Source organism: Echeneis naucrates, chromosome 14 (assembly GCF_900963305.1).
Source record: "Echeneis naucrates chromosome 14, fEcheNa1.1, whole genome shotgun sequence".
Classification (NCBI taxonomy): domain Eukaryota; kingdom Metazoa; phylum Chordata; class Actinopteri; order Carangiformes; family Echeneidae; genus Echeneis; species Echeneis naucrates.
Genome location: NC_042524.1, coordinates 15,471,916 through 15,498,711, shown reverse-complemented (window position 1 = coordinate 15,498,711; position 26,796 = coordinate 15,471,916). Strand labels below are relative to the sequence as shown.

The window sequence follows — 26,796 nt, the reverse complement described above, 5'->3', positions numbered from 1 at the left end:
GCAGACAAGTTACATTAGGCTCTGACCAAGCAGATGCTTCTTATAGTTATGAATATCATTTTCAGTTTATGAGAATAAATTGCCCTATATTGTTCACACTGCCACTCCAAAATGACCTTTTTGTGACAAACCTGTGAAGAAAAAAGTGAGAAATAAGGGCGCGAAAACTATGACTGGCAACATGCACAGTATGTTACCAAACAGGTCCAACAAACTGAACATAAACATCATTTATATCCATCCTCTGATTCAACCCAGTGCAGTGTCTTCTGAAAGGGTCCTGGACCTTAGACTTACTAAAGAAGAAGCAGAGAAATGTATGGGAGAGTCGCAGTTTACCTGGGTTTAGGTACAAAGATAACATGGTTAGGTTAAGGAAAAGGGGTTTAGGATAAAGTAACTAAGGTTGGACAATTAAATCATCATGGCTATTAAAACAAATGCATGGTAAGGGTCTTGGAATGCTTATGAATAAAACAAACAAGTATTGGTAATTAAGTCCTGCGTTTTGTCAACTCATTCATCTACCCAAATCTCCTCAGTATGTGGACCAACTTTTTATTTTACTCCGCCTTTCTTCCTTCAACCTATTTACTGTACTAACGTAAACATTTTTAAGGACAGTCTCACAGTCATCACAATGTATGCGAAAAAATATGCCATTTATCACAAATTCATTGCAATGTCAATAATAGCTGTGTTTCTGCGCACGCTGTCCCTGCAACCATGTTCTCACATTTAGCGAACCCATTTTATTTCCTGCAGAAAATACCGTGTTCATATTTCCTTCACTCCTCCCTCCATCTCCATCTTCTCTCATTCACCAAGCCTTGCATGCATGCACACACACGTAGGTATTCAAGAGTGCTTGAGACCTTGCATGTCTCTGCATCAAATGATTATTTCTCTGTCAAGTTGTGTGCCACTACGATGAAATCACAATTACATATACAGCCTGTTCTGGATAACACAGCCCACCTTGCAATCTTCAGACCCTTTGAAATATACGGCACGGTTTCTCTGACGCACCGCAGAACATATACAATGTTATGCTGCACGATGAAGTGGCTTTTATAGAAGTGATGACCCATTAAATGTATCTGAATAAATTTATTAGGTAGAGTAATGAAATACATGACCTAGCTAAATCAGTCTAATAAGAGGCCCGTTTAATTATTAATCATTCTCTCAATATATTTACAAATACCACGTTTACAGCTACCATGTTATAGATGGTAATTTAAATATTCCTTTTTAAATAACAACATCAACATTAACCTTTTATGGCTCTTTGTTTTAAGAATAATATATACGGTATATTCAGCTTTATAGTGACATTCAAACTATCAGTTAAATCACATATCTTTTATCAGATGTAAAGTGACATTTTAAAAGCAAATTTATCATTCATTCTGTCAGTAGAGTTGGTTTCTTATTTGCTCTTTATCGCTGTGTGCAGTAAAGACTTATTGTTTCCAGAATTAAAAACGTTGCCTATGGCCATAACACAGATGCCGATCACTGGAGAGTTTGTTTATCATAAGGTAGGTAATTTATGTCATTTGGGTAAGCCAATCTGTGTGTGGTCCTTTTATGAGATATTATTCATCAGCCTACATGCCCCTCCTACCAGGAGTCATGGACTGTGCTGAGTGGGGTTTGTACTGTCGGTCAGGAAAAAGGGCAGGGTGGTATGACACTCCTTCAGTCGCCATTATCGATTTGTGCATGGGAACTGGAAACATGGGGAATAATGAGCCACCAGCGTGCAGACTTGCTCAGGGTTCTAACTAAAGGAATTTGCTGTGTTGAGTTCAATACAAACCAGAAAAATCAGAAAACAGATGTAATGTCCAGTCAGTTGGTTGATATAAGAGCACCAGGCTCAGCTCTCCCCTCGTTCACACATTTGTCCTTCTGGGGGGCATATTTCAAATCAAGCTGTCACCATCAGGAGTGGGTTTTATGAGCTCAGTGCACACCATCAACATAGCATGAAGGGTGACATATCACAAGTGCTGTGAACATGCCATTCTTCCTGCTGAGGTATTTCTAGGCTGCAAATCTGTTAAGATCATATTAATGTACACTCACACACCCAAAATTGTATGGATACAGCAAAATGTCCTCTATTAGGATCTTTTTTAATGATATTTTGACTAACAGTTGGCCAGTACATAGAGTAAAGGCATTTCAAATGATGACTTTGGGATGAGCCTGTAGTCATAGAGAGGTTCTAATTTAGAAAATAACTCACCCACTGCTTCAATTGACGCATACAGGACAAAATGTATACATAATATATTTGTTCTCCCCTGAATTTGATACAGATTTGGACTTGCTGTATTTGCCTTTGGAAACATAAGCACGACAGTAGTCCAGATAATATACAGTGTGTCAAAAGGCATGTTCTTTCATCATAGCTCATAAATTAAAAGATTTAAAAACATTTGCCTCAACAAAAGGTAGGCACTCTGCTAAAACTCTGCACATTATGTGTCTTTTAATTAACTTACAGCACGCAGTCTTCTGTTTTAATATACCTGCAGAAAGCCACAAGTTGCACAATGCGACATTATCAGAAAAAAAATCTCTGTAACGGATTTGTAAGTGATGAAATGGGCATCTATCTTCATTGCTTCATCACATACAACATCTGGAGTCCAAAGAAGGTTTTTGGTGACTAAAAAGTCCAAAGATGATTTTATCAATGTAACTTGGACTATGAGGAGACATCTGATGACTGCAGCTATCAGGACTCAAAACAGTAGCTACATTTCGAGTCGAGCTGTGACAGGCTGCATGATGTTGCATTCTACTATAATTTGTTCTCCTTTAGTTTGCATAGGGAGACTCCTAAATTTGAAGCAGAGTGTATGTGGCTCCAGGTGAATGTACAAAAGCGCAAAAGTCAGTTTTCAGCAACTACTTGGACTGTAAATTGTTGTACAAACATAATGACAGATTTAAACCTGATATCAGTTTTAATGAATATGCTGCCTAGCAGGATTTCACATATATTACAGTGTTCATACTGAATCCTCTAGAATCTAGTGCATTGGTCCATTTCATACTATTCAGCTTCTTTGTGGTGGTTGTTGATTATCTCAGCATTTACATTGTCTCTCTCCTTCCTATACTGAACATGAAAAATATTTTATATTATCAGCACAAATACAGTTCGCTGATGCTTTCCTCAGCTACTCTCCTTATTTTGTCCTTGTCTGATGTAATAAACAGTTATACTGGCTTAGAGTGTCTTAAATGGTATACCATCGATTGTGCAGCAGAGAGAAAATGAATTTTGCAGAGCACACTGTATATATGCATAAACAAGATGACAAAGAAACTCGAGAGCCTGTAAATATCCGACAGAAGGTGCTGTACTGGGAAAATGTATTAAGTGTTGTCTATTAGAAATTAGAAATTCATGGTGCTGCACAGAATTGCAAGTTCTAACTAGGATCTTGTTTTAGATAATGATGACTGAATGGCTTCAGACATGTTGATGGGGAAGATGTTCCTGTATGCGATAGTCCAGGAAAGACGACGTCCTGTCCTAGGCCTAGAATGCCACAGCAATGTGACATTGTGTTAATAAGTCCAGTGAGGATAAAACAAAACAAAACAAAAAAAGATGGAAGAGGTGCGAGTGTCCCTGATGTGTTCTTTGACGTCCTTGGAGCTTGGAGCTTAAGTTTCATTGCATTTTACACCTCTAGGAAATAAAATGCTTTTGGTCAAAAAGCCTTATTTAAACATCCATTATTAAGCCCTGTAATAATCTCCTATTGTAAATCAAGACATCAGACATTGTTTTGATTTTCTTTTGTTTTAGCAATTATAACAACTTTAGGATTTAGGTTTAGGATAAGATCTTGGTTTAGGCTTAAATGTGGCACATAAAGTAACTTATGTGATCACTTCATTTTCATTGTTCATATGATGAGGCAAGACAGATATCTGTTTTCGTATTGCACTTTTCAACAACAGTTTTTGAACTAGATATATTTGTATTGGGAAGAAGCCCAGATAATGTACAATATGTTGAAATTCATGTTGAGCCATCATTGCTCAAAATGTCCAATTCATGTTTTTGCACAACAGGGTGGCTGTGTTTCAACACTTTGTACAGGCCAGGCTGGGTGCTTACCACAATATACTGTAAAGGAATCTGACGTGGCTCTTTAATGGCTTCAAGTGAAGGCACATAAGCGAACATTTTTCAGTTTAACAACGTCAGCCATTATCACCAACAGGTGCCTGGACCACAGGGATGTGAGAGTCAGACTCTATCTGTAAAGCAGCTAGTCACCATGACTGTAAGCACCTGATCTCTGGCTATCGGTTTTCATTCATTTTACTGGTACCGATTGCAGCCCGGTGCCAGTTCAGCCTGGAGCCATGTCATCAAAGTATGGTCACCTGTCTCTGTCTGCAATACTCACCCTGGGTTTTACTGATCTCATTTTCCATTGACCCAAATGAGTCCCAGCTGCAGCTTGATCTTGTTTGTAATGGAAAAGCAGTAAATGTAGCCATGAAACTGCAGATCAGTTGCAGTGAGACTGGTGAGTAGAATAGACACTTAATTGACCGAATATGAAAGGGAAAGCCTGGGCATGTGTGTAAAAGCTGAAGCTGTTGCACTTTGCATTGGCTTTATAATGTTTTGTACTATATGTGGTGAAAGTGTAATCAACCTTAGGATTCCTTTTATGTCCTGTGAGATAATAATGTTCACACATGTCTGTAGCTATTTACAGAAATCCCTTCCCACACAGTGATGTTAGCCTCTGTGAACATGGCTGCTGATTGATGTATGCAGGACATTCGATGCTACCTGCATTTGTCAGCCACAGCTATGAAATAATATATTGGAGCTGCTTTTCCAAGACCAGTGGGCACTTTGCAATCTCTTAGTCTGTGCACTGCCACATGTCAAATGGTGGGCCGTTTTGCATAAGGGCTGATAGCACAGGCCGTCATAATTCAGTCTCAAAGTAATGCCTATTCAGCGCAAAACAGGAGTGTGTTGTCAGAATCCCAGGATGGATGTTGGGGAATGTACAAGTGATATCTATCCTGATGAAGAGAGATCGCACTGTGATTTATTGGAGAGGAAACACAGGAAAAATGCTCAAGGTGGGCTTTTTCCCTTCACTTAGATTTTCTATTTGAATTAAATGAGGTATGTATGTAGGCAGGCAGAGGGGGGCAAGGGTGGTGAGAGATAGCATGCAGGAGAAAGAACATACTTCATCTTCCCATTCAAAGTGTTGTTTTCAGCAACTTTGAAATGAAGGAGAAAAATGCTGATAGAATTGCACAGGAATGGATTGCAGTGGACTACCAAGTATAAAACTGCAGGTCAGACATTGATGTGGCTTCCCGCATGCAGGGCTTTTTTTTTTTTTTTTTTTTCTCCTCTCTCTTATTCGTTTTGTGAGTCACTTTTTGAACCTGCAGTGATTGATGGGACTTGTGCCCTTGACAAGGCCAGGAGAGGCTGGCCAAGGGCAAAATGCAGAAGCTATCCAGTTTGTTTCACATAGATAAACGGGAGGAAACGTCATTTACAGCATCTGGCGGTAGATGTTGTCAGCCTCACTACCAGGAAGTGTTGCTGAAAGCCCATCTCATTATGGAACCCCAACAGTCGGCTGCATGAAGGTTTCACATCATGCGGGGCTGGAGGAAGAAGCAAGACGGTAGAGTAGATATTGTAGTGAACGATGAAGAATATAAAACTGGCCTTTACATTTACTGTGTGGTGTACCAACGCACTTTAAATCAGAGTTATCAGTGATAACCGACCTTTGTTGTTGCACCATTTCCTATATTTCACATTGTGTTGGACTGCACTAGTATCTAGCGGCTGTACCACTCTCTTATGAGCATGTGACGGCTCAGAATATACAGAAATACTAAGCAAAATAGAAAGAAGATTTTATGAAGTTTGCACCATTTGCATATGTAGTCTAAAATTCACAGTGATATTCTGTGTGCTGATTGCTTTGACACAAATTACATACTCATTTAAGGACACGGAAAATTCTCATTGCTGATATGCTGCTATGTTCCAGTCAGCAGTTTAGTTCCCCGTCTAAATCGATGCAGGGTGTACTCTGCTCCAAAGGTAACCATGACAACAGTATTTCGTTTCTGCATCTGTATAGGCCATTGTATAATCATAATAGGGCGCTCACACATAACCTCAACACTGTTTTGTGCTTTATCACTTAGACGCAACATTTGCAATCATGAACCATAACTTCCAGGGCCAGACCAGGACATCAAGTCAAGTTCAATTCCAGTTGGCTTTGATCATATGTTGTACAAACTTTAGTTTGAATTTTTGAAGTGACACTTAGAAGTTAATGTTTTGTGCAGTTTTGGGATGGCTACACTAATTTTGCATACATAGCTGTTACCTACATAATGCACATTGACAGAGTGTATTCCCTCTGACTGGAAAGACTTCTAAATTCTAACAAGCCCAAAGCTCAAAACACTGAGCTTTGCCATCACAAAAAGTAAAGAACTAACGTCACTGGCTATTTGTCGGTACTGTTCTTCAAATGCATGCTTTTATGTAATTAGCCAATATTGAAGATTTTTTTTTTTTCTCCTTTCTCTGGAGAGGTAAGTACATTATGGCCTCAATGTTTGGGTACACATTGCCTGCTCTTTTTAAGTCATTGGTTTCAATCAAAGACGTTTAGAAATGTCTTGAACACGTGCTATGAAGTCAATCCATTTTTCTTGTCATTTGGTCTAGACTAAGGTGGTCTGCTTTCCAACAGCATAAACTCTCTATATGTCAGATCCATTGCATATTTATCCAAAAAAACTGGAACATGTACTGGACCGCCCTCATTTACTACAATCAAAGTGTTCACATGCTGGCATAAACACTCTCTCCATTAAAAAGGAGGAATCCATGGAACAGATCTGTCCAATTTGTCTGCAGGGTGTCACACCTCTGCAGTTCAAATACAGAAATATGAGTCTGACTGGTTGCTGAACTGACTGAAATTTTCCTCTAGTTGCGCGCATTCTTCTTTTTTGTTACTTTGAACAAACACTAGTACCTGCTGTCATTTTTCTTTTTGTTTCCAGTTTGTCTTTTCGTTCGGTCGGCATGAGTTTATTTTGTTTCCCTAACTTTTCATTATGCGTTTGGTAGAGACAAAGACATCTGTCCTCTCAGGAAGAAAATATACAGTACTAGCACGCTACTAGCACGCCGAATGGCATACCTAAAAACATTTAGATTTTCCACTTGTTTACCCGTTTCTAACAAATGTTCTCTTCAAGGTTATCATGTACATCATGCACATAAAGACGTTGATTAACACCACCAATCTGTGTCCTGCTGAATAAATCAGGCCAGTAAATAAATAATATGTTGGAGCATAAAGGACCATTAAATGAATTATACACTTCTTTAGCCAATATTTCCTAATGGCTGTAGGATAAAATCCTGCAGTGAGAACATAAGTGCCAGTGCTGTATAGGCATGCTTCCATTTTCTTTCATTATGTTAAAGAGATTAACCTTCAAGTGTCTTTGTTTCCTCGTTTTAAATCTTATTTTAAAACAACTCACACCTCATCTTGGGTGCAAACTGTCCTCTGTCGCTACACCTCAAGCCAGTCAAATCCAGCTCTGCAGGTCTCTTGATATTATGAAACATCACTTTGAGATATTTTAATGTTATGCCTAGTGACTGTGCCTCTGCCCAAAGTCCTTTTTTACTGTCTTTCTGTGAATTAAAGCAGTTACTGTTTGACCTAAAATTTAGAGCTTGGGCATAGTCTCATTATTTAGCATCTCAAACATTAAGATTTCATTAACTTTATACTTCCAACAGTATTTTATTTTATGAGTACCCAATTAAACAAAAATCTTCTAAAATAGACTAAGTTAAACTAAACCTTCATCCTCTTGGAGTACTTTAATAACATTCCTCTTGGGATAGTGATTTATGAGGGTGAATGTCTGCTGGTAATACGTGCACTGTTTCATAATTCACTGACAAAATCTGTGTATGTAAGAAGGAAACATTGTTCATGTGCAGTTTTTAGTATGGAACCTAAGTAGGTTTCATATATCAGGTCCAAGATTTGTGACAGGATAGGACGATAAGATGAGGCCACCTTTACTTTATCCTCTGTCTGTCTGAGTTCCTGTGATGAACTGCCTCTGCTCTCCTGTTTTACCTCATCATTTTCCTTTGCTTTCTCCTCTGTCCCCTTTTCCTGCTCTTGCCAGAGCCGCTATAATGATTTCCCTTTATTCACCAGCAATCAATAATCTTACAATGCTGGTTTTTTTTTTCTTCTTTATCCATAGTTGCCTTAATGGTGTACCGTATATTCACAGCTGCTCAGCAATTTTACAGTTAGTTTGTTCTTCTCTGACAATGGCAAATTCAGCAGTGATGCCATATGGCCTTCATTTAATCAAGAAAATCCCATTGTGACTGAGATTTCCTTTTTCAGGAGGGAAGAATACATGTGAGAATATTACAAGAAAATAAATACCATAAAACGCATTAGAAAACAGTATCTAAGTAGCAAAGTGTTATTAACATCCAATAACATTATTTTTAGTGAATGAAGAGGTTTAATAAGATTATAAAATAAATTTCTTATGATGTTTTGCCACCATGTTTTATTTGTGTGTGTGTGTGTGTGTGTGTTTTTACATAACCTAATGCAGACACTAAGTGGAAGGTGGGAGTTACAGCACTGGAAGAATGTGCGGCAGAGGTTAGGTCTTATTGGCTCAGAGATACATAAGGAAAACACTGACAAGTGGATATGGAATGTGTCCAGGTTATGTGACTGAAGCTGGAAATATTGTATAATACGATTCATCAAGAAAAACATTATGCAGCATTGAAAAATGAATTACAGTATCAAGTGTGTAGGTTTTACACTGGGGACATCTCTACATTTATTCTGAAATATTTCGCATTAACCTTTTACAGCAGACTTTAAATATTAATGTTAGCCCTTTGACCCGTGCCAAACAGTTTATAACCACCCCTTCTCCATTTTTGTGTATTCCGGCTCAGCTTGGCCCTTTCCATCTCCATACGTCCTCTCATCACCCTCATCAGTTAAAAGTATACATTATGCCAGTTGATGCGTTTAAATCATACTTCACAAAGATGATTTGACACATTTAAGTGGGATATCAAAGTCTAAAAGGCGTCGTTGATTAATTTTCTCTTCTGTTTTTCAACCAAACAGAAGTTTGCCAACAATTGATGTACAAATTGCAAAAGGTGTCAGATATAAACCATGGGAAAAAGTTTTTTTTTTTCTAAAGGAAATATTTTACTTTATTTTGAATAGAGACAACAATGGAATGTAACTAAAAACGGTAATTAAATGTCCATATATAACAGAAACATGAACTGATGTACATTACATATTGAAAACATGCCACTGGTTGTGCAAGGCTTCAGTATATTTGGTGTAGCGGTGTTGTTTGGTGAAAAAGGAACTTTTCAAAAAGTTTTTGATTATTTATAAAGGTGTCATGGTGGCTCAGCGGTTAGCACTGACATCCCACAGCAACAAGGTTGTGGATCCAGTCCGCCAATCTGCTCACTTGTCGGATCTTATCTGTGAGTTTGCGTGTTTGCTCTGCGTCTGTGTTGCTTTCCTCTGGGTGCTCCAGTTTCTTCCCACAGACCATAGACATGCTGGCCTGTTAAACTGGAACCTGAATTAGCTGTGCACGTGACCGTGCTCAGCAGTCTGTCTCAGTGTAAGCCCTGTGATAGACATACCGCATATACGTTCCAGCTCCCCAAGCAACCCAGAGCAGGAGCATTTTTAGAAGATGGACAGATATTTATTAGATCATGAAATGCTGCTGGGGGACAGCTGTTTGTTGGAGTTTCCTCTTACAGTGAACTACATTCATAGCTTTGGATCTAATCCTCCTTACAAAAGCCTACTCGCCTCAGCTAACTTCCTGTTATGCCTGGAACTGCAATTAAAATTGGAGTTTTTTTTTTTTTTCTGACTTGTGCATTGAACACAGGCATTCTCATTATGTGAGTCTAATGGGGATATTTAAGAGCTTTAAAGTGCGGGAAGAAAAATGTGGTCAATGTGGCGAACTTCATAGTTCCCTGTAGTGACCTAGATATCTTAATTCATAGAAACAATCTACATTCACACACTGTATTGAAAGCTACCACTCTCTGTGCTGCAATTGTACCCATTTCCTTAATTTGATATCACTGCCCAACAACACTTAACCCTTTAATGTCCTGCTCAACCGTTTGGTAGAGCACAATTTGGTATTTGTATGTATTTTAATACACTTACCATGAAGTGTCATCTCAAGCGTCTGGTAGAGGCCGATATTTTAAAAACTTTTTATTTTTTATTTTGGTGTTATTATTGCACCAATGAAATAAAAAATGCAAAGAAATCTATACAACTTATACCTATACAAAACTGATAAATGGTAATCTGCTCGACTGTTACAATGTTGTTTCTTTGGATTAAACAACGTGAAGTGTTTTGATTTGAGAGTTCATAGAATCTTTAGTCATCAACCTGTTTAATTCAAATACAAAGAAATAATGAGGTTGAAAGCCTCTAAACCTCAGGATGAACTCGACAAAGTCCACTTTCTTACCAATGAAAAAGACATTGTAACCCGCAAGCAGGTGCAACAGTAGAGTTTAATTCAATAAGCCTGTCACAAAGACTGTGTTGAGTCACGGATTGCTGAGGTGCCGTTCTCAACCCATACGCTCTCTATTTGGTCACAGTCGGTACCTGTCAGAGACTTATTCTTATTTTTGTGTTTTCTAAGCATTTCCTGCCTCCCCTGTTTCAGTTGCTCTCTGTTCAGGATGGAAATAATGAATGAGACCTTTGTATTAAATGCAAGGGAAGAATTCAGTATGACGCAACATATTGTTGTGTTAATTTCTTGAGAAAAGGGCTTCATGAGAGCAGTAGCCATTGAAAACAAAAGCAAACAGAGACTGGAGTGGATAAATCATCATGCTTCTCTTGCTTCACTGTAGGGAAAATGCTGCACAGTTGCTATGGAACCTTCTGTTGCTAGGCAATGGGTTGATTATCAGAGTTTTTATATAAGAGGCAGAGTGGTGTTTTCTTTGCTGTCCAGCAAATTTGTTTTCAGAGGGCTTTACAACTGACAGGAACGATGTGACAACAGTACCCTCGGTCCTAATGAAATTCATCCAGTACTCTGCACTGAAATGTGTGGCATAATGAATATTTAGGCTCTGCATATTTACATGAAATATAAACATCATGATGATTTCACTGGAGTTTGGAGAAAGCAGTATTTCTCCTTTCGATGTATTCTGTGCATTTCTATGTCTTTGACTGTCTTGCTTCTTTAAGGAGGCTCTTTAATCAGATCTCACGTGCGGCTGCTGTGCGGGCTGCAATTAGACGTCCGTTCAGCCGCTCAAAACTCATTATTCTTGGCACAACCACAGAATCAGCCCAGATATGCCAAAAGAGTTAACTCAGCTCCTGATCTCAGCACCTGTTTGCTGCTAATGTATGCTGCTTCATTTATTAAAATGTCCAATTTATAAGCAGCGCAGATAATGAGGGGATATCAGCATGTTGCCCTCTTGTGGTTGCAATCAGATATCAGAATGATCCAGCATTTTATTAATATGGAATGTCATCCATCTTTTTTCAGTTGTTAATTAAAAATTTTTTTATAGCTGCTGTTACAGAGCACCTTTGATTTGTTTTCAGACCTGTTGAGGTTACAGGGTGTGCTGAAAGTTTCTGCCTGTATCAGTCTGAGCCCCATCGAATTCACGCACACACACCTTCTGTCCATCTAATATATTAAAAAGCAGTGTGATGCCTTGTTATCACCAAAGGAATACTAAAGGGATCCACTACCTATATGTGCTATAGGATCTGTGGCTGCTGAGTTACAACCACTGCCCATATTCACTACTATCCTTTAAAGTCTATCTATATGACTGGTGTCTTAGAGTTAAACCATGAAGTGGTTTCTTCAGCATTTGTCAGATTTACACAGCACACGCAGAGGTGTTGCCTATCTAAAGTGCAGTCCACGTTAGAAAAACAAGATTACCACTGAGGACATCCGGTTCTCTCAGACTGACGTACAAACTTGGGGCCTCTGCCCGACACTTAACCTATATAGTTTTGATACGAAATGCCTACACCAAGGAAAGCATGAAATAGAGCAGCTGCACCGCCCACTACATCAGTTTAGCTTGTTTGCCCTGAGGCGAGATAAGACTGTCAGACTGGAAGCTGAATGTGGCGACACATTGTTGGAGCTGAGAGGACAGAACACACAAGATAATAAGCAAAGGAGGGGAAGGCTAGGCTAAATAAAAAAAAAGCAACCGTCAACAAGGAGTGAGCACATGATACGCAGAGCACGATGCATGACTAGTTTATGAACCGTCTGGTGAATGCGATGGACACAGCAGCTACTGTGAACGTTCCTAGCCATGCTAACACTTAAGTGAGCCTGACTGCCAAACTGAATTGTTGTGAGAATCATCATTACAGTCATCATTCAGTGACAATGTAATGAAAATATTGCAGCATTTAGCCCAGGTATGTAAATATTATCAACAATATTAGGAACTAGGCCCATGTTAACCCAGGAGGTCCAGATCTAGCAGTAACAATGCTATATTAGTATAGAGGTTAATACTAACTATATCTCCTTTAACCCTTTTTTGTGTGTGGTTTCCAAGGAGTCATTTTCATCGGATCACAAAACAAAAATGAAGACGAAGTGGGAAACTTGGAACAGCTAAATGGACATTGTAGACTCCTACCTCAGGACGCCTGAAACTATTTTTTTTTTTTTTTAAGCTTTTCTTGCTGTCTATGAATGTAACACAATCAAGGGCGGGGCCTTTAGGACTTTAACCCCATCTTTCAAATCCATCAGATCAGTGTGCCAAAGATTCATTTAGCTGTTTCCTGCTTGTATCTGTCATTTTAGTATGTCTTAGTGGGATTTGTATGGAATAACCAGCTTTTATTTTTGAGATGCCAAAGTCATTAATATTGTACTTTATAATGTCTCCTTAGTTATGATAAACGCCTGCTCCCATGTGTAGTTTTAGTTGCACTCACATACACAAATAGTTAGAGACAGCAAGTGTGGCTGTAGATTAACTGTGAACCTAAGATAAATTACCCACCTGCGGGCAAGCTCAGCTTAACCAAACAAATACCCATGAGCTCAGCTTAGTCAGCATGCTAAGCAAATTGCCCCAAAACGGCCTGTTTGCTAAAAGTGGCTGTGGAGAACCAGAGAGTGAATGACTTCTGTTGACTTCCTAACAGGCTTGGAAACAAATGCCGCAGCTGTTTTATTGACATATTGTAGCACAGTAGTGTCGAGCCACAAGATTTTACACCCAGTCATCCAAAATCTCACGAGCAGGGAAATAACAGCGTGAACGAGGTGATCAGTCTCCTCATGTTGACTGTTGAATCCTCAGTACACCTGCATACTGACTGTATACCTCAGATAACTGAGGTATACAAATATACTGAGATCACTGTTACTCATCACAATGTGCATTAATTAACAAACACATCTGTTGTAAGCTTAGAATAGATAGAAATGAGTTAATGATTGATATTTCACCGATACAGCAATTGGATTGTGGATTTGTTGCCATGGTAATGCCATTTTCTACCAGAAGTTTCCATGACAGAATCTAGGAAAGTGTTATCACACAAAAGACTCACAGTGTAAAATTGTACACCATAGACACGAGTGAAAGAATGGCAGCCGATTAACTGTGTGATCGTTATGGTTGATCGTTTCTACTTATTGTCAGTGATGTGTTATAAAATTCTAAGTAACTATAGAGCTGAAATGTGGGAATTCATCTTTTACTGAGCGATAACTGTGTAAGTCTCTGCTGGTTGCCCGGCAACCTCACAGCAAGGACAAGACTCCTGTCATTGTTCATGGCCAAGAAATGTCCGAGCACGTCAACCCCCTGACAAACTGTAGTTTTGTGTTTCAGGATTGAAAAGAACTAAACAAATATGATATAAAAGGTGTTGATTTGGACCTTTGGATGTGCTGGTATCCACATTTAGTGTCTTTAGTGTCCTTTATGCTAAGCTAAGATAACTGACTGATGACTATAGTTTTATATTTACCAAAAGTGGCATCAATTTTTTCCCCCAACTCAACAATACGCAGAAAAATAAAGATATTCTAAAATGAAATGCTGCGAAAATCTTATCATACCTTAAAGATCCTCACTATTTATTATGAGCTCTTGAATTAATGCTTATCTGTGTTGACTGTATGAACGGATGAGGCAAACGCTCTACCAAAGTGTCTTAACAGTATCACGTGGAGACTTTAGAAACCATTTTCTCTTCTCTTCTCCCATGAGTGCGCCTTTTTCAGCATCACTCTGGGCATGTTCGTTCTCATGTGTATGTAAGTAGAACTTGTAATTATTACTCTGCCTCGCCACCAGTGACCCAAACATCTCACGGGGCACCTTCAATTTAGTCAAATGTGTGTAAAGCTGTTGTAACTGCAGAGCGCTGTGCCTGCGCCCGGTATTAAAGCGCTCCATGTAGTTAAGTAACAATCAAAGATCAGTGGGCATTGTGGCTGTGGTTGTTCTGTTGTAATGTGCCACATCTGTACCCAGGACATCGTCTGACATCTGTTCAGAGGAGCTCGTCCCGTGACGTCGGCCCACATTAGCCAGCGAGCCAGAGCCACATTCAGAGGCTTATTGGAAAAGAAGTGGCAACTTTCTCTTCACTGATATGAGTGTTCACACATAATAATTCAGTGTGATCTCTTTCTCTCAGTTTCACCACCAAATCCAACTATTAATAAACAAAAAGACAGATTATAAAATGAGTGTAGTCAGCACTTTGTTCATCAGTTTTCACTTTTTGTTGTTACTTTTAAAGAATTCAGTGGTGAAAAAAAAAAGGCAACGCTTCAAGTGTTTGTTGAACATTAACAGAGAAATGCTTATTTAAAAATTTCTTCTTCTTCTTCTTCTTTTTTTAAGACAAGCTGCACTTTTAACAACTTGTGACGTGTGAGTACAGGTAGCAGTTTTATTTTGAGAGCCACTGTGACAAAGTGAGTGCCTCTGTTTTTCCTAAGGCAGGTTCAAAATATGCATTAGAAAAGGATCTGTTTTCATGTGGCACCCCCTCCCCTTATTTATTTATTTATTTATTCATTTTTAGAAAGAGATGGGAGATGGGTCAGAGAACATGGCAAAGCTTCGGGTATTTAGAAGTAGTGGGAGAGGCTGCGCAAGGAAATAGGATCCCAGAACATATGAGGGAGGATAGATGGGCCTTTCCAGTCAGGTGGTTTGCTGGTTGATATTTTAGTGCTGGCATTTGGGTAGAAACGTTATATTTAACGAATACCTTCAGGAAAGAAGTGATCCAAGCCATTTATAAATCAGGACAAATCAAAACAGTGGCTCAGAGTCAGTTTCACAGCATCAACATTTTCTTTTCTTTAAAATTCCTCTAATAGATGTACTATGCACTGTGCTGCACTGAGTTGTGGGTTTTACAGTAGAAATTTTCTCTCAACTGTGGCGTCATAGATGAGGACACTCGACTGTCTGCCCTCAGGCTTCAGGGAGCATTTTCTGACGCTAATACCTCGGGATCGTAAGGATTGTACAGGATAGTGCTCTGTTTCATTTGGAGCTTACAAAGCTTACAGATAATGACCTTTTATGATAGGTAACTTGCAGAGGCCCATAAAAAAGCAGCAGAACCTAACTAATGTGTGCTTTTTCCATTTGCTTACTTTTGCTTGTGTTTTCCTACTTTTTTGTTTGTTTTCTCCATTTAATAACTTTTTTTTTATAGCTATCACGTTTTCATGTGTTCAATGTGGTTATGCAGGGCAAATATAATCACTTCTTACAACTCTGGTGGATTCATGCATTGACATGGGTGATCTGTTGACATAGGGTACATAGGTGTTTTATGATGATGATGCGTTCATTGAAACATTACTGTGCCTAAGGCTGGATAATGTCCTGGCTGTCAGCAGTGATGCTTTCAACATTTTTGCCCAAATCAGTTAATTCTTATTTTATTTCATTGTATTTTATTTATTGTACAATGAGCTCCATTCTTGAAGCCAGATGCACCGTTATTACACAATCCCATCAGAACATTAAAATGAGGCTGTACAAAGTTTTAGATATTATAAAAAATAAGCATAGAACAAGAAGAAGCAGCATCATCTAGCAGCTACTGAGCAGGTGATATGAGAAGTGCTGAATATTTTTCTCATCTTTAGCAGCTTCTGTGGTTTTATTTTTATCAACCCCCCTGAATTTGGGAGTCAGCGAAAAGGTTGTCGACAAACAGAGATTAGGGAGAGAAGCGGTCTAGAAAGACAGAACAAGAAAGATCCAAGACACATGAACATCCTCCGTCCGTCATTTTGAAGGTCACGGGTTCAGTTCGCTGTGATGATATGCTGCAGTAAAGTCCACGCTGTAGTGGGGCTGTTTTCTGTGTTGTTTATGATCCTTATGCTAATGCCATTTCCACTGTAATACTGTGGAACATTATCTGGATATACTGATTCAGCACTGACACATGACTCTTTTCTGCTTCCTGTGTCAGCAATTCCCATTTCAGAGAATGTACATTCGTCTGTAAATGTAAAATGTTAAATATGTATAGAAAGAAAGGAATTTATACATTTTTGATAGAAAACGTCAACAGTTCCACATACCAGGTGTCATCTAGGTGTATAAATTTTGCTGTAAACTAGAAAAGGTTTCAAGTAAAGAACAGAAGAAATAATAATAATAATTTGGAAAAAAGTTCACACAGACCCTCCCCCCCAGCTATCCCTGCGGCTCTGCAGCCAGGTTTTTCTGTTTTACTGTGTGTTGACCAAAGACGAACTGCGGTTGTAGCAAGGTGCTGATATTCCAGAGTTTGTTTGGATAAAATCTAATCTGAAAAGAGCTGACACCAACACACCAAATAAACTCTGTGTGAGCTGGAGGCTCGGGGAATACCCCTGCACGTGGATACTTATCATGGCAGTTTTTTCAAGTAAATTGTAAGCACGCAGTTTTCTTCTGAGTCATTTCTAAAACTGCGCCTCCTTGGGCAGGTTTATCTGCATCGCTGTTTACAATCATCTAGTCTCACATAATATCTGAAGTTACTGACGCCTGGTTACAGTGACTGCGGGTACTGTGAATGGATAATCCTTGTAAACCTAAAGTTGTCTGAAAATTGAAGTGGGCTAAGTGTTTGGTGCGCATGTAAGGGAGTCGATGTGCAGAGCTGTTTACATGTCTACAGCATGTACTGTAATCATGTAAATGAGGCACAGTTTGCTCTTCCTGTTCCTTTACATGAATTGCTAGGCTAGAAATTATCATGGATGAGTGCATTTTCTCTTTCATAAGCTCCTCAGAGGAACTGATCTCTACTTTCTGTTCTACTTGCAGTGCTTGAACAGCAGAAGTAGATTTGAATTTGCTTTGTCACTGTGCACAGTAAGAGTAAACTGTGTGTACAAGTAGATTTTTTATTGACATAACTGAACATATGGAGGTAACGCAATAGTGTGTGTTTTATCTGATGTTTGCCTTTAGAATGGGATTATTTCATTGCTGCTTAATGTGCTGAATGAGTGGACAAAGAGCTCGTGGTCGCTCTTTATATGCAAAAGAGATTTTGAAAGTAATCCCTTGTTTTATTATAGCCCAAAGAAAGCATGTAGTACTGTAGTCACAAGTTAGAACACCTCAATTTACACAATCCGTGTCTCAGTGTTTCTCAAATTAAAATAATCAGCTCCAGATTTTACAAATGAGGATGAAATGTTAAATTCTTGTTGATCTCAACTGAATTAGCATTTTTGACTCTTCCAGCCGCTGAACATACTCATGTCGTTGTTTACCTCAACACTGTTCTTGCTAGATGATGTTCCCATGAATGTGTTGTGTTTTCCTGCCCGTCATTCTCATCTGAAAGCAGCTCCACGTTTAAGTCTGGAGTCTGTGCTGCTCTTCCGTCATGTGAAGCCGCCATCTAGTTCTTTTCTCCTCTTCATGTTTTGGCTTTTGCCATAAGATGAACCTGTAGGTCCAACCAGTGTTTGTGTCTGACTTCCTGCTCCACAGTACGGTTTAAATTGTGCGTCAGAGGGTGGAGTAACACCGTTTATTCCAACACAGAGGATTTGTTTAAGGCAGTTGTGGGAAGTGTTTGCATTAACTTTCCAGCCTTCATTTACTTGGATTGCTGCACAAAAGCTGCAACTTATTTCACTCCATTCCCGTTTTCTACTCAATTCCTGAAAGTTTTTTAGTGTTTGATTACTTAAACTTTTTTATTCACCACTTCCTTTTGTCCCATTTAAGGAAAATGGGGGTGCTCAGAAATGTCTGACTGGTGGGACTGGTGGTGTATGTGTTTAAGAATTTAAAGTCGGCTTGAGGAAACTGTTCATTTTCCATTATCACTGCACTGTTCGCTTTGCTCAGTGCACACCAAAGTGTTTTCTATATCCAGCAGTTGCTTGTAATCCTTTTTGCTCTTTTGTGGTGACATTCATTTTTGCTTTGTGCCCCCAGGTCCTCCAGTCATCGTAGGAATGAGCATCAACATAGCGAGCATCGACTCCATCTCAGAAGTAAACATGGTAGGTTTTTGTCTTACGTCTTCTTTTTCACATTTGGTGGTTGGCCTTACTGTTTTCTCCACTTTGCCCTCACACTGCAGCTTTTGCCTCGGCTCACTCTATTATTGACTTGGAGGCTGCAGTTCCCACACACCTCCATCCTGCCATCTTATCCAACAAATACAATATCCCTCAATGGCCTCCCACAGAATAACCAGTTGTCAGTTGCATTGGTCAGGCTGGTTAGAAATAGAAACATCGGTCAAGGTTTTTTTTGTTTTTTTTTCCTTGATTTCTTGAGACTACTGATCATTCAATTGCAGTTTAATTCGGTCACTATTCTGCAGGAAATACATTTTACTCTGGCACAGGCTTGAGAGTAGTCAGAAATGCAGGGTGAGCAGTGAGGAAAGGCAATATGGCTGGAGTCTGAGCGATGACGTCATTCTGTCTGTCAGGACTTTCTTTATTTCACTCAGTGTGACAGTCACTCCCTGGGCGGCTCATTCCTCCCACATGGTTTTCTATTTTGTGATGTTTTCTTTTTCTCTGTCCATATTCTGTCTCATTTTTGCTTCTGAAGTGCTCAAATGACCATCATCCACCTGTTCAAAGTAAACTCGCAGCATTTCTTTTGTACAGCGTCTTTAATTCATGAGACAAGATGCCGTGCAGGGATAGATTCTCAATTACATTAGATACAACCTTCAACACTTTGATACCAGTTGAAATATTAAAACAAATAGAGAGTTAATGTTTGTGACCACCTGCTGTTTTAGTACATGGTCAAGGCTGTGTCTGTGTTTATGTCAGACTAGTGAAAAATACTTTTTGTGGAAGTCTGCATTGGAAAGTGTTCATTTCTCATGACAAATTGATGACAAGGTTGATCGATTTGTATATCGACAGTACGGGTGAGTGCTCATTAGGAGCTTGGTGTTTAATCATATGTTCACAAGTGACATTTTTCAATACAACGCTCTCTGTATCATTAATAAATTAAGATGTAAGGGACACTTTGTATCTTAATGTGCATAATGCTCAGACTGCAGGTTGTTGTGCAATTGGATCGAAAGATCAAGGCTACACTGCACTATTTGATAGGAAGAGAAATTCTTTGGGAAATGCTGAACACAGTGCTCATAGTGAATTTAGCACAGCTGCTAAGACAGTGAGCTACTGTATATGAAGGCGTGAGGCGACGCACCATAAACTGGTTCACACAGCATTTCGACTCTTTGAATCATCTTCACCATTTTCTGACCATGTGGGTTTTACATCAAGTGTGAGACGTGCTTTTCACGTCACTCACTGTAGACGGTACAGTGACCACAGAGCCACTGATGCATCAGCTGGCAGACATTATATTTTCACCTGAGAAAATACTGTTTCATACAGAAGCTCTTTTGTGTCTGTTGGTGGGTTGCCTATGTCCTTCCATGTGATGCCGAGTAGATTTGAGTAGATTTCTTATTCTGTAAAAAAGCAGTTGTAGATGTTGATATAAATACATTTATTAATTTCTATATGTTTTATCAAAGTTGCCACTCTATATTGAATTTTGTGGTGAAGTTAAGCAGAGTGGTTATGACTTTCTTATATTGCTATGCCATTTCAGACTTGCATTAACTGTAAAATGTATTGGCATGATAAACAATGCCCACCATTTCTTCTTTCAACATCTGTGTTCGTTTCAGACACTGGCAAGAAACAACAAGAGACTCTGAAAATGTTATTGTTGCTACAATAACATGATGCTGAAACTCATGACCCTGTGTATAACTGGATTGTTATTTATTTATTTCTTTTTTTTTGGTCCGTGACTTCATGTAGGTTTTTATTCCTCCCTCCTCTATAGGACTACACCATCACAATGTATTTCCAGCAGAGCTGGCGAGATAAGCGTTTGGCCTATGGTGAGCTGAACCTCAACCTGACTCTGGACAACCGTGTAGCAGACCAACTTTGGCTCCCTGACACCTACTTCCTCAATGACAAGAAGTCCTTTCTTCACGGCGTGACAGTAAAAAACCGGATGATCCGACTGCACCCCGATGGCACTGTCTTATATGGCCTGAGGTAATCATTTGTTATGTACATAGATTTCATGCACTCTGTTCAGTCGGTCCTGTGGTTCATGTTAACCTGGCTAAGCACGAGGACATAGATATCATGTTGCGTTTTTATTTATGTGTTTTGTTTTGTTTTTCTCTTTCTACATTTTACCATGTTTCGTCCAGGTGAACATTTTCAGAACTGATTTATCGAAGAAAAAAGAATTTAGTTTGAGAGACACACTCCACTCCTCAGAGGAAGGTTTCAGCATCAGAGCATGAGTTCATTCTCAGCGCATCCCCGCAATTTTGTTCTTAAATAATGTGAGTTCAAAAGATACCATATGACTTTTTTTAGAAGACATACATTCTTTCTCTTCCAACTCAAATGATGAATTCATGAGCAATAAAAGGCAATGGTGCTCACTTAGGGGCACTCAGGGGTTTTGCTGCTGCAGCCTGACTTAGTCTGGTATGGCCAGTAGATTATGGCGGCTAATGCAAACGTTGGGTAGATATCATGGTTCACTGACTTCATGACTCTTCGTGCGCTGCTACTGTCACTACATTTCTTGGATTTAGCATTTTCCCATAATTGATGTAGCTGCAGAGAAGAATTGAACTGCTTTTCTCCTGAACTGCTTCACGTCCCCCGTTTGCTCTCTCAGTCCAAAGCCCAAACAGGGGAAGTGGACTCTCAGATAGGCTCCAAAGAGTTAATGCGAATGAGAATGTTTGCTCCCAGCAAATGACTGGTAGCCAGTCCAGGAAAGTTGCCTCCAAGCCAATGCATTCTGGGAATTGCCCCAAAAAAGAAGCTGGTTGGATATAAAGAATAGAATGGATTTTCCATGTCTTTTTTAATTTCACTTTTGGAACTATTTAATAATGCAAGGCATGCATGATGTCCTGAAAAGAAAATGTGGAAAAATATTTCATCCACGCCGGAGAACCATCAACAGAAGGAAGGTATCATGAGTAGAGATCAAGAGCAAGAGCTAAAAAGAGCAATTAAATGGATTTTTAGAGCATAAAAAAGGAGACAGTCCTGCTGCAGATCTTAATTGACAGATGGGAAGGGGGGATGCTTTTTGTCAGCAGTAGACAGCTGACCCAGCCACATGATAATTTTAATTAAATAACTGCTATCTTTGTCAGTGGCCTCTGTCATGTGGCATTAATACTGCAAGTAAAAAACTGAGAAAACCTCACGATCACATGTGGCACCAGAAAAAACAAGATCATCTCTGCTGCTATGTGTAGTTCAGTCCTGTGGCAGGATTGATTGTGACAGGTTTATTTTTGGCAACAATAAATAGACTTGTAAGTTCTATATCTATAATGCCAATAGTCTTCAAACTTCTAAGCGTGGCACAAGGAAAACAACAATGTTCTTGAACGAGCGAGAGATGATGTTAAATCTGAGATCCGGTGACGTGGAAAGGCTATAAAAAGGTTCAAAATGCTTACCACCTAAATGTCCCAGATCACTGACAAACAAGACAATTCAGTCAACTGTAGTGTGCACATAGGGACCCATCTAAAATCCCTCGGGGATGGCTTAAAGTAAGAAAGCGTCCTGGGTTTGTTTGTTCAAACTCAGAATGGCTGCTTTTCTCAAAACAAGTCATTAAAATAAAATAGTTTGATGGCAGCAAAGAAGCAGGGAACGTGTTTTGTTCCATGAATAAAAGAAAATAGCATTGACAAGGTTTAGATCATATGAGGCAATGAATTATTAATATGATGATCAGTATTCGCAAACTCTGAATTACTGACTTGGTGTTGACAAAAAGAGATGTGATGGCAAAAGTTTTCCTCTTTCTTTTTATGACTCTTCACAAGACGGGGAGGAAATGCAGTCTCACTTCTGCTGCAAATGTCAGCCCACTAAATGAATCTTTAGCATTTGCTCTATGCAATCTGTGACAGTGGCAGACGGGTGTGGCAAACTCATTTTAGCTGGTGAGCAGATGTCCAGGAGCAATGCTGGAGCAGAACGGTTCAGTCCTGAAAGAGGTCTGGAGCAGGAGGGAAAGATGATTTCTGAGAGGAATATTGGCCAATTAGATCAGCTCAGGCCACCTCCTATTCTCTCTGCTGTTTGATAGCCACGGGGTTAAAATTTACTTAAAGAAGGTGGCCTCCTTTTTGCTGCAAGCACTTGCGAATTCAATTGTTTGCCGTTAAAATGGACTTTTGATTGTTTTTAATGTGCACTTGCCAAAGAACTTGTTTGTGTGGTGTCAAATGTAAGCAGGTGGAAACAGAATCCATCCCATGCCAAAATGGCACCAATATCACAACAGACCTCCGGTCTGGACAAACATTCCCAGATAATCCACTTGGCACACCGAAGCACACACGGCGTCCTCTGGAGCCGCCGAAGTACCAAGGAGGTGCACGCACCATCGTAACCAGAAGAAAAAGGCAGTGCATCTCTGTTTACATCTCCACTAGCTTTGTGCCTTGCATGACATAGAAACTCCCAATCTGAACAGAGCGAAGATCGCTGCAAAGGGCGTCGTCATCAGCCGCTCCTCCAGCATCTCATCCTCAGACATACTGCGCGGGGGTTTGCAGCTGTCATCGCTCACTGCAGTAACAGCACATGGCAGATGGTGTCAAACTCTTGGATCAGTCCTCCAGACCATTGTTTCAGCAGTGTGCAGTGATTAGAGGCAGCACGCTAGCACATACAGTGGTGATTCCGGGACCTTTGGAAGCCTCCTGCAGGCATGCAATTAAAACGTTCTGTTGAAATATTTGACTTTGCCCAAGGGCTGTGTGGACTTTCTTTTTTTCTGCAGAACAGTTGATGAAACTTTAACAAGAGACATTGTATTCTCAGCTCATTTGAATGTTGCACGTCTCACGTCCGCTCGCTTGAGGTTTTTTGTTGTCTTAAATGCATTTTCTTGTAAAGACCGCCTGTTTGAATCTGTCCCCTGTGCTGCTTGTGAGGCCGGTAGAATACAAACTGTGGACAATCACATTACACACACTGCTGCACCTTGTGCTGTGCGCTCACCTATCCACTCACTGTGAAATGTGCTGATGCCGGTTTTTGTTTATCTAAGCCTCTATTTACCTTGATTTCTACTGCTCGCACTGATTTTAAACCAGGCTGCGTTCTTGTGTTGATCAACCGGTTCTATTTTTGTTTTCAGTTTAAGCTCATATTTTCTCTGCTTCACAACTGTGTCCTCATTTTTTGATCCACTCATCTCATGTTGGATGTTTGAGCGATGCGTTCACTGTACCTCCAGCTTTTATTCTGTGGTTTCAGCAGTCAGAATGCATCAACATCTTATATATTCATATATAAAAAACATACACATTCGATATCAGGGTTATTTAAAATATGTTGCAACCAAAGAAGAAGACAAAAATGTCTGCAGAAGAATCTTCGCCCTAATTGTTGAGAGTCCTGCATTTTAATCAGCTCAGATCTTTCAAAGTAAGAGATTGCTGATCAGGGGCCTCAACCTTTCTAAGGTCCCCACAGTCCAATGACAAACTTAACTGTGTGTGTATGTATATATGTATATATATATATATTTACATTCATTCATTCATCTTCCACCACTTATCCGTTTCAAAGTCGCGGGGGGTGCTGGAGCCATTCCCAGCTCACTCTGGGTGAGGACGGGTTCACCGTAGACAGGCCACCAGTCCATCACAGGGCCAACACACAGAGACAGACAGAGACCAACAACCACTCACACTCACACTCAGACCTACGGACAGTATGGAGTCACCGATTAACGCATGTGTTTGGATGGTGGGAGGAAACCCACACAGGCACAGGGAGAACATGCAGACTCCACACAGAAAGGGCCCAGGCCAGGAACTGAAGCTGTGGTCTTCTTATTGTGGGGCGTTGATACTGGATACGTCATTTGACTATTTCTGTTTATGTTATGTCTTTATAGTTAAACTGCAATAGAAATATTTGAGCTTCATCATAACTTTCAAATTAGGACATTACATATTAGTTTGTAAATACAATACATAGTACAACTATTTTAGCTTGTAACCCTTCCAGGTGAGTTCTTATCAGTTCCTCCTTCGCACAATTTGAGGACCAAATTGTTAAAAATTTCAATTCATTTCTTTTTTATTCGTTTTACGACGAGAGAGAGAGAGAAGTTAAAGAAAAAATTAATACAAATTGATGTGGGTTTTTTCTCTCCCTTGATTTATCATTTGGCCCTTTGCAAAAATGCTACAATAAAAAGTTGGAATACTTACTGAATGCATAGGTAAGAAATAAGGGGCTATCCCTCTGGGGAAGCAGCAATTTTGCTTTTGTGCATTTTATCATCATGCTTTTGTACATTAACAGAGGAACAAGACTTTAATTGTCATGGAGTATTTTTACATTGCTCCAACCATTGACATGTTGTATACGACTATAATATACAGACTGAAGCCTGACTGAATTCCTTTCCCCGGGACTGCACATTGATTGTGCAAATCAAAAGATGGAGGTATGATTTTGCAGTGGTACTGCAGGCTCAAATCAAATCTGAAAAAGCTGCAGCCAACTAGCAGACTAGATGTAAATTATTTTTGAAAACTTTGCTTAAACAGCCGTTTTCGCATAAGAGAGATACAGTACACCGTAGCAAGATTTTAACCTTGTGCTTTATTTCTGTATGGAGAGGAGGGAGGAGGCAGAGGACTGCTGAGTGCCGCAGGAGAGAATTTGGATGTTGCAAACAAAGAAAGTTGTTTCAAACATCAATAAAAGAAGTCAGTGTCAGTAGAAAGTGGAGGGCCTGGTGTGCACGATCGAGCATGTTTTTCTAACTTGCCAGTGAGATGAGAGGGCTGAATCATCGTTAGCGCATGGACCGTCCAGTTCGGTAGTACACTGGGCCCTGAGAGCATTGAGGACTTTGTTGAGCTCAGCTTTCGCCAGATGGTGTTTTCTCTCTTCCCATTCCTGTAAATCTGCTCTCTCATGCTCCTCTTTTTATTAGACCACGGTGTAGTACAATGATCTTTGTTTGGTAAGCGAGCTACCTCACAGAGAAGGATACAGGAGTAGACTGTGTAGGTGTCAAAACTATTGCTCACATATCTGAAAACCTCCCTGTCTGTAGTGCTAAGCTTTCTGGGATCCACCTCCAGGTTGTTTTTGGTGGTTGTGTTGTGCTGGCATGATACATAGTCACAGGAGCCAAGGGTGGCCTCTGACAATGTGAAGAATGCGCATTTAATTATTAGTTTTATCCATCTGAAAAAAAAAACAAAAAAAACAACAACAAAAGAAAACCCCCCAAAAACAAAGCTGTTAATATTGCTTGTTGTCTTAAAATTGACACAGCACAGAGACTGCTGAGCGCTGGACTGCAGTGCCTGTTCAGGTCTGAGGCTGCTGCTGCTGACCATCTCTGATGGGACTATAAGTTGCTGACCTACATCTGCTGACATTTCCAAATCCCAGGCCCCTCGCTGTGAGCCGTCCCAACTTGTGCCTACTCAATGATGATGCTCTCCTGACTTGTTAAGTGTCACATAAAAAGTCAATTTTATTCGTAGTGGGGGTTTTTTCTCTCTCTGCCAAGGGGCAAAGAATTCATTTCTTTCCATTACTCCAAGCTGCTGCCTCTGCCAGGACTTCACTCTTTCACTACTCTACTGTACCAGCGGTATTTTCTTTGAAGAGTGGTGACTGTAACTCCTGTCAGGATACAGTATGTCGTCCTGTGCACGATCGCAGAGGAAGCAGCTTGAGGTTTCCCGCAGAGATTTTAGTTTCTTAAAGATACAACTTAATCTCATTTTCACCTTTTGGCGACATATTGCTTCAGTTTTTAGTGCCAAGTTTGTTTGGTAACAATTTAGAAAAATAGTAATAATAACAAAAACAACAATATTACTAATAATATTAACAACAATACATTTTGCTTTTACCAGAATACCCAGAGAAACCTTTCTGACTCAAACTCAATTAAAAACAATATAAATATATAGAATAAGCCAAATCAGAATCAAAAGGTTGTGATGTTACTGA

At 39.7% G+C, this 26,796-nt stretch overlaps 1 protein-coding gene across 2 annotated transcripts in view; it reads left to right on the top strand.

Moving 5' to 3' along the window:
• Positions 1-26,796, top strand: part of gabrb4 (gamma-aminobutyric acid type A receptor subunit beta4) — a 43,002-nt gene that overhangs the window by 6,427 nt on the left and 9,779 nt on the right. For both annotated transcript variants that reach the window (XM_029518932.1, XM_029518933.1), the window contains 2 exons: positions 18,671-18,738; positions 20,576-20,796. In XM_029518932.1, coding sequence (XP_029374792.1) covers positions 18,671-18,738; positions 20,576-20,796 — 289 coding nt within the window. The remainder of the gene's footprint in view (positions 1-18,670; positions 18,739-20,575; positions 20,797-26,796) is intronic.